At 39.9% G+C, this 11,977-nt stretch overlaps 1 protein-coding gene across 1 annotated transcript; it reads right to left on the bottom strand.

The window, feature by feature from the left end:
- Positions 1-5,458: 5,458 nt before the first annotated feature.
- On the bottom strand, positions 5,459-11,629 carry pdha1a (pyruvate dehydrogenase E1 subunit alpha 1a). Its single transcript, XM_005735422.2, has 11 exons — positions 11,460-11,629; positions 10,353-10,421; positions 10,102-10,275; positions 9,784-9,910; positions 9,305-9,396; positions 9,039-9,131; positions 8,609-8,764; positions 8,171-8,242; positions 8,029-8,096; positions 7,506-7,614; positions 5,459-6,928 (listed from the first exon to the last, which is right to left on the bottom strand). The coding sequence occupies exons 1-11, from the start codon at positions 11,505-11,507 to the stop codon at positions 6,764-6,766; spliced, it is 1,173 nt and encodes a 390-aa protein (XP_005735479.1). The 5' UTR covers positions 11,508-11,629; the 3' UTR covers positions 5,459-6,763.
- Between the last annotated feature and the right edge of the window lie 348 nt (positions 11,630-11,977).

Raw genomic sequence — 11,977 nt, 5'->3', positions numbered from 1 at the left:
CTGCACTGTGGTAATCTGTGCATGCAGTTCTTAGAAGTAAGCCGGGCACATTTTCCTCCAGCAACAAGGATATGGCTCCATCAACATTTAGCAGGTTTCCCAGGGTGGCGCAGCAGTGACGACGTGTGAGGGCATCAGGATCACTGCAAAAATTAAAAAAATAATAATAATAATAAATCTGAACGTTAAATAAAATTCTACTCCCTGAGTCAATTTATAACGGATTGGATTTATATAGCGCTTTTCTAGGCACCCAAAGCACTTTACAATACCACTATTCATTCACTCTCACATTCATACACTGGTGGAGGCAGCTACAGTTGTAGCCACAGCTGCCCTGGGGCAGACTGACAGAAGCGAGGCTGCCATTTATAGAGTATTATTACTATTGTTGGCGCAATATTAGAAATTCTATAGCACAAATTATTATAAATATATTATAAAGGTTTGGTCCCTGCATCTTTGGGTTAATTTTATCTGTCCAAAGAATAATTTTCATGAGCTGTGCTGGCTTTTTTAGAGTTGTTTTTTTTTTTTTTTTTTTTGATAGTCCAATGTAGTCTAATCTACTTTAGCCCAAACAGAGGCCAGAGCTCAAATTGTGCAGCAGAGGAGGCCAATGAGCTGAATGAGGTGTATTGACTGATGTCTGTGTGTTTAGCAGCTGCACACTGACTCCTGGTGAGGCAGGTTGGTAACATCTGTCTGTGCCAGTGGCTGCTGATGTGACTCCTTCAAAGCTGAATTAGAGGAAGCAGATGGCTGTATCTCAGCTGGCCTCATACAAAGGCTCCTGGACTGTTGAGCATTTCTGTAAAGATTCAGACACAGATGCCACAAAACAAACAAAAACACAAGAAGTCTTCTTTTTTGGGCAACACTTGTCCTATTTTCATCACATTTCACAAGAAAAAAAATACTGTGCTATAGGTGTGATGTCAGATTCTCTTCCCTTTTTTGCCCTAAAAACAAGCACATGAGGTCATACAGACTCTGCAGTGACTGTTTCATCATTCGTGGCTGTGACAGTTGTAGTTTACTTGGTGGACCAGTCTGTTTGCTCCTTGACTTAACGTCACCTTTAGTTACAACGTGATCAAAATATTTGGCCTGCTGAACTGAAACTAGTACCACAGAAGAACCACTATATACAACTGTGAGAAAGTAGTTGAGTAAAGTTGAATGAAACCATTCAAGGAGGCTGATTACAATAATTCACATAGACATCTGCACATAGAATTAGAATCAGAATCAGAATACTTTATTGATCCCAGGGGGAAATTATTTTTCGTTACAGTGCTCCATTATAAACAAACATTAACAGAGACAGACAATACACTAACTAAGAATAGCACAATCTATACAGGCATATATGTACATAAAAGTCACTTATTAACAAATAGCGGAAAAAGAACTTGTGGGTGTAGCTGTTGCAGTAAACAGTGTGTTAAGTGGATGTGTTGTACAGGGAGATGGCCACAGGCAGGAATGATTTCCTGTGTCGTTCAGTGGTGATTTTCGGTACTCTCAGTCTTTCACTGAACGAGGTCCTGTGACTGACCAGCATGTCATGGAGTGGGTGGGAGGTGTTATCCAACATTGTCTTTATCTTGGACAACATCCGCCTCTCCGACACCACCTTGAGGGAGTCCAGCTTCACCCCCACAACATTACTGGCCTTACGAATCAGTTTATCGAGTCTGTTGGCATCTGCAACCCTCAGCCTGCTCCCCCAGCATGCACTGGCCACAACAGACTCATGTTGAAGGACATCAGTTGCCTCAAAAAATAGAGACGACTCTGGCCCTTCCTGTAAAGTGCTGTGGTGTTTTTTGGCCCAGTCCAGTTTATTGTCAATGTGTATACCGAGGTATTTATAGTCCTCCACAATGTCAGCATTGACCCCCTGGATTGAAACAGGGGTCAAGTGTTTCCTGGTCTTCCTGAAGTCCACTATCAATTCCTTGGTCTTTGCCACGTTGAGCTGCAGATGATTCTGCTCACACCACGTGACAAAGGAGTCGACCACAGCCCGGTACATCTGAAGATGGCAGGTCTCTGTGCAGTGGCTGAAGTCTGTGGTGTAGAGGGTGAAGAGGAAGGGGGAGAGGACAGTCCCCTGTGGTGCTCCTATGTTGCTGATTACCTTGTCAGACACACACTGTGGGAGACGTACATGTTGTGGTCTTCCTGTCAGGTAATCAACAATCCAGGACACCAGAGAAGCATCCACCTGCATCGCTAATACTTATCACCCAGGAGGGTCAGCCTTATGGTGTTGAAAGCACTGGAAAAGTCAAAAAACATGACCGTCACAGTGCTGGCTGGCTGGTCCAGATGGGTGTAGACACGACTGAGCAGGTAGATGATGGCGTCTCTGTTCCGAGACGAAGCTGATAAGCAAATTGAAGGGGATCCAGATGTGGTCTGACAATGGGTCACAGCTGGTCCAGGATGAGCCTTTCCAGGGTCTTCATGATGTGGGAAGTCAGTGCCACGGGCCTGTAATCCTGGGGGCCACTGGGACGATACCTGCAGGTCACTGAAAAAATGCAGGAGAGAAACCTACAGTTCTCCAACAGGATGCAGGTACTGGACCATGTTATCAGGAACCTTGAGCACATTACACTTAAAACATACAAAACACAGAACAGGCAGTGAGACAAGCTGCAATGGTATCATCTGGGTGGAAGAAGCGATCAGCGGGAGGAGAACGTGGATAAAAGCTCATTCATACATAGCCTCGCTTTGCTCTGAAGAGTCATTCATATTAAATTATGCTTCACTGAGAGTGATTAAGTTTACTGACCAGCAAAGATTCACACCACAGTTATGCAAAGGGGAAATACAAGGAAGGTGACAGAAGATTGATATTGATCCTCTTTGATTGGGACTGACATCTTATATAATACGGAACTAACTAAGGACAAGTATTATGTGGGAACAAGGTATGACTTACCAGTCAAAACCAGTTAGTTTGATAGATAGATAGATAGATAGATAGATAGATAGATAGATAGATAGATAGATAGATAGATAGATAGATAGATAGATAGATAGATAGATAGATAGATTGATATTGATAGATAGAGTGATAAAGGGAGTGAAGTTTTGTACATTTATTTAACAGTAGCAGTAAAAAGTTACTCTGCAGATTCAGGTTTTACAGGTGTTCCTGTGATCTGCACCAACAGTATACTGTGTGAGGGAAATTACTGTTTACAGATTTATCGCCACTCAGCAAACTCCCAGCACTGCTTCAGAGAAATCCAAAGGAAAGGCCCAACCATGGCTGCAATTGTCCAACAATGGCATCAAGGGCCTGATTGACCTCCTGATGAATAAAGTCATTTGTAGTCTGTGCAAGTTTCAGCAATAGCGCTCAGCCTGTTCCTTCTACTTCCAGGTCCATTGTTTTCTGGAGCTGAATCTAATCTAATCAGTCATCAGGATGTGCGAGTGGTGCTTTGCCAGAGCTTGAAAACGTTTTAACCCCCGTCTTTTCTTTATTCTGTTTTTACACCACACAACACTGAACATGACTTGAGGAACAACACAAATAACACAGCCGCAGTGTACAGCACTTCTTATGTGCAGTATTTAATGTCTCCTTGCTGCGTTTCTTACCAGCTATCTGAAGACAGCAGACTTAAGCTAAGGGACAGGCGGGAGCTCAACCCTACCCTCTCTTGCAATATTTGGTATGCACTGACTGTCTGCTTTCGTGCCTGATAGTCAACCAGGTTAGTAAAACACATGTGATTTCTAATAATCCAAAGGATTGTAGATGATGTAGCTTATAAAAAAATGCTTTTTAAATGCTGTTTATACTGTTTATAAAATGCTTTTTAAGAAATCCCTTAAATCAAAGTTTCAGTACACAGCTTCTTCTACAGTTACTGAGGAAAACGACTTACTTTCTTTAGCGATGGCTATTGCATGGCAGAGCAACATCCCAGGCCGAGGTCCTTGTTGCTTAGCTTCGGGAATTCTTGGAGGTGTTGGGGCTAAAGGTTTTACAGCAACAATACTTTTGGCAGCTACTACCTGTCCAAATGAGGTTACAATGCCAGGCTGGAAATACTCTTTTTTTTTTCCAAAATAGACACAAATTTATCTTTTCCTGTCAAGACTGTAACTGATGGTGATATACACAGTGCTTAACAAAATGTCAGACCACCTGTCATTAAAAAAAATAAAAAAAGATTCATATTTTAGAAATCTGTCAAAAACATGGTTGAAACTACAAATGATTTCATTGATTAGACAAATAGGAAACTGAACTCACATCTTTGTGAGAAGTTAGAAATGAATCAATATTTATAAATTAGCATTAAAATATCATTTGGATTAAAGAGCTTGTGCACTCTGGTGGATTAACCATTACAGAAATACAAAAATGATTACCAATACACTTAATTTGTGGCAGTGTGGCATAAAAATTACACTGGATGGTGTCTAACAAATTCATTAATCATTAATCAGCTCATTTAAGTTCAGTTCAGTATTATTACAACAGTAGCATGAAGGCACTTTGTAATTCTGTTATTTTGATTCTTTGATTCTGAATAAAAAATAATCTACAGTCTGTGAATAAAACAATAACATTAGAGACTCTGTACGTAAATTTTCCAGATACTTTCCAACATCCTGTTTAGACTCTTTGCTGAAGGTCAATTTATTAAACAAAAGAAGAGTATCAATGATATATACTCAGATAATGAATGAAATCAATCCTTCTGTTAATCAAATAAGAGAAGAATAGAGTAAACATATGTTGGTTTCATTCTCTGATGAAGATTGGGAGAAAGCACTCCATAAAAATTTGATTGGTAAATGGACTGATTCTTGTATGGCGCTTTTCTACTCTCCCGGAGTACTCAAAGCGCTCTATACAACATGCCACATTCACCCAATCACACCCATTCTCACAAGCACTTTATCTGTACTTAGTGCTTTCTAACTACATTCACACACATTCATCCATCGGAGAGCAACTTGGGGTTAGTATCTTGCCCAAGGATACACAACTATGGGCAAGTCACTACCTCCATCCATCCTATGTGCAATTTATATGCTAATGGGAGTAACTGCGTATAATTTCTCACAATAGAACACAATGGTTGACTAAAATGGTTTAATGGGAGAGAAGATGCAAAATGTGTATTTGCATTTGCAGCTAAACCCAGTTACATTATTAAATTCTCTTGGACTGAGGTGTTAAACAGCTTCCACAATAACAATTATCTTTGGAAGGATGGTATTTTGGTTGGAGTTGCCCTTGGAGAATCAAGGCCACATTGGAGCTTTTTTGGTGGCAGATTTGCCCAACATCTTAGAAAATAATTTTAAGCCATTTTCGTTTTTGACCTGTGATTTTTGCAGGGTTCAATAGACTTTTTGTGCTTTATTGGCTGAGAAATTTTTAAAGTTTGCAAAAAAGACAACTGACAGCAAATTTGACTGTTGACTTAATTACTTTATTGTAAGCATTTCACACAGGATCCAATACCCTCCCTAAGTTGGCAGTGTCGAAGAGCCAAAACTTGTTTAACCATGGTGCATTGCATTACTGAAAAGTTACCTTGACCTCTTTACTCTGTTTACAGAATACACAAATAGCATTACAAAATCCCTTTATCAAAGCAACTCAATGTTTTCCACAGAGTGTTTTACATCATTCCCCACCTTGTAACAGATTCACTAAGACTTTTAGCTTTAGACATTGAAGCCAACAGTTCAATATGTTTCTGTAGAAAGTCCTAATCTCCCAGTACCCCTTGAAAGAGTTGCAGAGTTCTTTAAAAACTTGCATCAATAGTCTGCAAAGCAAGCCAGTAGGGATAGAAGCTTGTTGATGAGTCACTGACGTTACATCTGATCACACAAGTTACAAAGCCAGAGGCACAGCTGCATGAGCTTACCACCCAATGTTAGGTTTTAAATTTTCACTTGATCATTTCATTTCTAGTTCACCCACATTTAGTTTAAGCCAAGCCTCTAAAAATGTTTGGAGACAAGCCACCAAATCTGAAAAAGACCTCAGGATCATGTGAACACAGACATCTGCTCAACTCGTGAGTCAAATTCAGCTTTCAGATCTACCAGACCCATTCATGTAGATTAACATTTTGAACAGTTACAATTTGCAGCATTTTTGAAGACAATTGAAATAAAGACACATGCAAATGTCTCAAGTTGACTTCTTTATCATGTACATTTAAGTATAAAGAGCACAAAGCCATGTTAAGGTCATACAGCCTGTGTTTGACACAGTGAACACTTACAGCACCTCAAAAATTACCAGATCAATTAGCAAATAATCCACTACGTATTCACATGGAGTCAGATTTACAGAGATTTAAGGAATAAATATGCCTCAAGAAGTCTTAATAAAAGGATGTCTGCCAGAAACTGCGATTTTAATCACGAAACATTTCTGGCTAAAAATCAAATATGGTGAAGTGGATAAATGTAGGTAGAAATTTTAATTTGGCAACACTGATAATGTTTTAACATTTCACTGTAGCAATTTCAAGACTTGAGGTAGAAAAGTGAATCTGATCTCCAATTCTTTTTGTGTCAGTTTAAACCAACACTTCTTTGTAAAAATGGCCCCAACTGTTTACTTAGCTCTAGAAGTCGATTACTTGCTGATGCTTAAAGCTCTGGTGATGAGGCACTCGTTTAAAGTACATGGCGTGTGCATTAAGGAAAGGGGTTGGGTGGGTTATGATTGTAAGAGGGAGGAGAATCAAGAACTTTAGCTAACAGACTTCAGCTTGGCCCATGGGTTTGTGCCGCGCACCTCCAAAGACGGCATGTCGCAGAAGATGTGATTGCACAAGTCTTCCAGTGGGGGCTCTGGGTCTGTGGTGGCAAACTGAGCTGCATCCTCGATTTCCTTTCTCACTTCTACATCAATTTCCTACAGATAAATAAGGACAGTTAGACACTGCAGCAAAGAACGTTTGGTCAAACCAATAGAAGCAGAGAATAGACATATTTTGTCTACCATCGTACTTCAAATGGAGAAGGCTACTAAAGCTCATAGAAGCATAACTCTAGCACGGTAACTAGCTTGTGCCCCTCGTTCCATGGGACTATGTATTTTTCCCACCTGTTTATAAAGACTTTAGCATTGTTCTGTCTCAAATGCATTTTCCAGTCTATGAATGCAATTTTCCTCAAAGACAAGGGATGAAACCTAGAGGATCTCATCTTAAATTTAGCTGTAGAATTTTACACTATTGTTAAAGAGCAGACACTTTCATTAACCTCACCTCTAAAACATGCTGTTCACTTTCACTTGACAGACTAAAGCTAACCCAAATGTCAGTATGCTTAGTCAGAATGATCTTAAACTCACTTGGTTATTAAGTTGTTGCAGTATGACTGTCTTTTAATACCCAGTTACAAAAACAAGGACTCTTGTTTGAGGCTTCCAAATTGTCAGAAGTGTTGGCTCACAGAAATGTGATTTCTATATCTGAAGCATTTCCTACCTTGAGCTCCTCCACGCTAGCCATGTTGTTGCTGAGCATGCGGTCCTTCAGCAAGGAGATGGGGTCACTCTTACTGCGCACTTCCTGGATCTCCTCACGTGTGCGGTAGCTAAAAGGGGAGAGGGTGCAGGAAAGTTGGAGGGATGCACTACTATTGCTATCAAATGCACTTTGAGGATTTCAAATGTTTTGTAATATTACTTCTGACAAATTTAGGCTCATTTTGGAAAATCCAGTGCCTTCAAAATTTCTGTGATCATTTCTATGCAGATTCAAATGAAATTCAAATTACTTTGAGGTGTGAAGCCTATCAAATAAAGAAATCTGACAGAAGATACTGAATCTCAATTCATCCCTAGGCTGTTGTCAGGTCACTACAAAGGGGGTACATGGAGACTACTAAGGAGCAGAGGTAAGGGGCACAGGCACAGTGAAGAGAAAATCTGTAAGATTAAACTGTAGGTGAGAACTTTAGCCACTTTAAGTTGTATCAATTTAAATAATCAAGTAGCCTAACGTTTACCTAACGCCAGGATCGCTCATGCTGTGTCCATGATAGCGGTATGTCTGGAGTTCCATGAGAATAGGACCCTGAGCAAAGGACAAAGAAGTTACAGATCCGAGTCGCATTTCCTGCACACGTCAATATAACATTTTAAACGTACCTTCCCAGAGCGACAGTGATCAGCAGCGAACTTGGTTGCTTCCCGGACACAGAGAACATCCATTCCATCCACCTGTACACAACGTTACTGAGTATTTTTCTTTAATCTTATGTTACAAAAAGTAATAAACTGACATGGTCAACATGCAGATTCTACAAGTTTATGGTAGCACCAAACACATTTGAAAGTGTTTACATTTCACGAACACATCACTCCAAATAGCATTTAGCACACTTCCATCTAGTGTGCATTGTGTTCGAGACAGTCAAGGTTAATCATTCATTTGTAATTTTGATTGAACAAACCCAAATTGAATAACTGTTCGATTACTAACAAATTGTGCAAGATATCAGCTTCTGTCAAGTGTCTGTAGCTATGCAACAGCTTAACATGTAGCTTTACATGTAAGAAATGTGCTCAAGCATGCCAGACCCTTACCCTCAGACCAGGAATGAACTCTCCTCTCTTGAAGTAATCTGTGCTGGCTGCAGCTCGCTCCACTGAGGTGCCCATGCCATACCGGTTGTTCTCGCAGATAAAGATAACAGGCAGTTTCCAGAGAGCAGCCATGTTGTACGTTTCAAAAATCTGGCCCTGTGAAATATACACAAGACTTTAAAAGGGTGTCCTGTAATAGAAGCCCAGTTACATCAGTTTAGATTCTCCTTTGTACTAAGGCCATTTATTATCCTTTAACACTTCCCAGAATTTAGTTATGTTGTGCATTTAGCACAAGTTTGCTCAATTCCCACAGAACAAGATTAAACCTACTGCAAAGTAAAGTAAATACTGGCCAGGTGTAGATCCAAAGGTGTTGCTCTTTAACCCATTTATGTAAAAAGAAAAAAGAAAAAAAAGCTACACATACCTGGTTGGCAGCACCATCACCATAGAGACAGACACACAGCTGGTTGTTGCCCTGAAACTTGCAGGCAAGTGCTACACCAGCACCCAAAGGAACCTAGAGAAGTCCAACATTGAGTAAACTTCAGTGTTAAAGTCTAAATGTACAAGTGTCAGTTCAAACCAATGGCCCTGTGAAATATCTTGTAATGCAATTAGATGATCGTAAACCATGGAAGGCAGAACGATAAGTAACAAATTTAAAGCAAAGTTGCCAAATGTTATACTTACCTGAGCACCAACAATTCCATTTCCACCATAGAAGTGTTTACAGTACATGTGCATAGAGCCTCCTTTGCCCTTTGCAATACCACCTCTTCTGCCTGTGCGTGAAAAAGATATTAGGTGATATTAACAAAAGCATTTACAGCTCAAAGTACATCATCAACTGAAATTTGTTCCTAGGTTCAGCCAGACTAAATAAGTTTCCTAGAACCGTAATCTCAGGGACTAGAAAACCAAGCTGAAGCAGGGCCAGCAACAAATGTGTCCCGCCTTCAGTCAATTAGGGAGACATTTCTAGTTTCATCATTTTATAACTTCAATAGTCTATGTCCTGGGCTCAACAGCTTCCCTTTTGGGAAATTAAAGATTCAAAGCCTGCCAAGTTACTCCAGCAGCAACTGAACATTTGCCGCTTTTCACAGGGGAGTCAATTCAAAATGAGTCCCATTGTGTACTGATATTTAATGTCTTCACCAACAACTCACCGGTTAGCTCAGCCATAATCTCCTTCACAGTCCCTCCCCGGGTGTAAGTGTAGCCATGGGCACGGTATGCCGTGATCAGGTGGTCTGACAAGTTAATTGAGGCTTCAATACCAACAGCACAAGCTTCCTATAATGAGAAAACAGCTTGACATGTCTGGTTCTAAAGGGAGATTTATTCTGAAGAGTAATCAATAAATGTTTCACAGGGCAACACTTCAAAACTTCCACTCCTCCAAAAAGTTTAACATCCTTGCCAGATATTCCGAAATTTAAACTACCATCCCTAACTTTCATTGTAGATCAGAAAAATCATCCAACCTGGCCATCATACAGGTGGCAGAATCCTCTGATGATTTTCTGCTTGTAGAGCTGATCTGCCTTCAGCTCCATACGCCTCATCGTCTGCATGATGCGGTAGTACTGCAGACCCTCATCACGAGTCAGAACCACCTGAGTGGCAGGGCCCTCATCCAGCTTGAAGAGGTCACATTTCTATAGAGAAGCAAATACCCATGAGTCAAACTGCCAAGTGCCAGTCTGTGTTCACGACATCACAATTTCAATCTTACCTTTATTTCAAAGGTAGCCTGGGTCGTGAAGTCAGCATATGTGCGTGCTGACATAATCACTGCAGCCCCCTGTGAGAAACAAGTATGCAAGAGCTTTTAATCTATAAAAGTAATTCGTGTCATATTTTGAGACAACTACAGAGATCATATAACTCCCAAGGCACTCATTTTTACAGAGTGCCTTCCCATTAGTCTGTTAAATGCTTCTACTGGACTTTTACATGTTAGCCCTCATCCCATTTACTTCAAAGGTTCCTCCCCCAACCAGCCATTATTATAATTTGTCCTTCACAGGACCTGGTTTATAGTTAAATCATTCACTGAATAGTCTTTAAATGGATTGTAACTAAGTTTCCAAAAGTTTGAGTTGTCATCTGATTTAAGTTAAGTTCTTAGCAGCAAGTTCAGACTATTAAGCATTAGTAAGGTATTAGCATGTGCTTAATTCATCTTTTATATATTGTTACTCCTCCTTAGTATGTAATTTCTAACATTTATAAATGACCATGTATACCTATCATTGCTGTACATGCTGTAAATGTGTACATCTATCACTGTTACTACATGACTGCTAGCAATAATCATAATCACAGTCATGATAATATATCTGTATTTATGAATGGAATACTAAGGAAGAGTAATGCTATATAAATGATGAATTATGCACTTGCTAATACCCTATTACTACCTTAATAACGCTTCCCTCTGTGACCTTATTATAAAGCGCCACAAAAATATCAAATACAGTTGTTTTATGTTTCGGTTTTTTTTAAAGTGATGTCAGAACAGTAAAGTGAGTTTTCTTGGCTGTCTCAGTATTTAAGACTGATTGTTATTAATGCTAGCTTTCATCCTTCCTTTAACAGTTCCCATTTCCATTCATTTAAACATTAACTAAGTAGTTACTGACTGTCCGCTGACATTGAAACTTTAAATCTGTGCGCAAACTTTTACCGTGTTAGCTAATGAAGCTATCATTCAGGCTTACAAGGTCAGAACAGCGATGACAGTTTTGTTTTGGGTCGACTGGCGCTCTTCGCGAGACTACATTTTGCAATGTTTAGCTAAGTCCGTTTAAAGAATTAAAAAAAAACAAACAGCACTTACATTCCGCTGCGCACTGGCTCTAAACACATTAGAGATGATGGCTAGCATCTTTCCTGACCTAACCCACCGCAGAACCGTCCTAATGTCAGGATGTGTCCTTCCGGCTCGGGGCTTCTTCGCTGTCTTGAATATCGGCAGATAGAAAGCGCAACTGCCGACAGCGGGCTGTGTTCGAAGTAGAGGAGAGGTGTGGTTGGTAGTGAGTGTAGGAAATGCAACACTGATCAGTGGCTATTTAATAATATAATTTCTTCGACCCCCCTATATTTGACAAGGACGAAGACTTTAGATGTGCGGTGGTGATGGCACTATGAAGCCTTCTGAAGCACTGAAGCTTGTATTGAAAAAGGGTTCATTACCCAAAGCTTTTCAGCAAAGTCTTCTTTGGTGCCATCTTGTGGCCAAAAGTATGAAGAGCAGCTTGAATCTAAAATTCAAACTGCTGTAATATGATCTACAGATCTGAGTAAAAGATCTGTAGATCTTATATATAAAATATATAATATAAATATATATAT

The sequence above is a fragment of the Pundamilia nyererei genome, unplaced genomic scaffold (assembly GCF_000239375.1).
Source record: "Pundamilia nyererei isolate P.nyererei 1_Seehausen unplaced genomic scaffold, PunNye1.0 scaffold00064, whole genome shotgun sequence".
Classification (NCBI taxonomy): Eukaryota; Metazoa; Chordata; class Actinopteri; order Cichliformes; family Cichlidae; genus Pundamilia; species Pundamilia nyererei.
The sequence above is the reverse complement of the archived record's forward strand: the minus strand, read 5'-3'. Positions and strand labels throughout refer to the sequence as shown.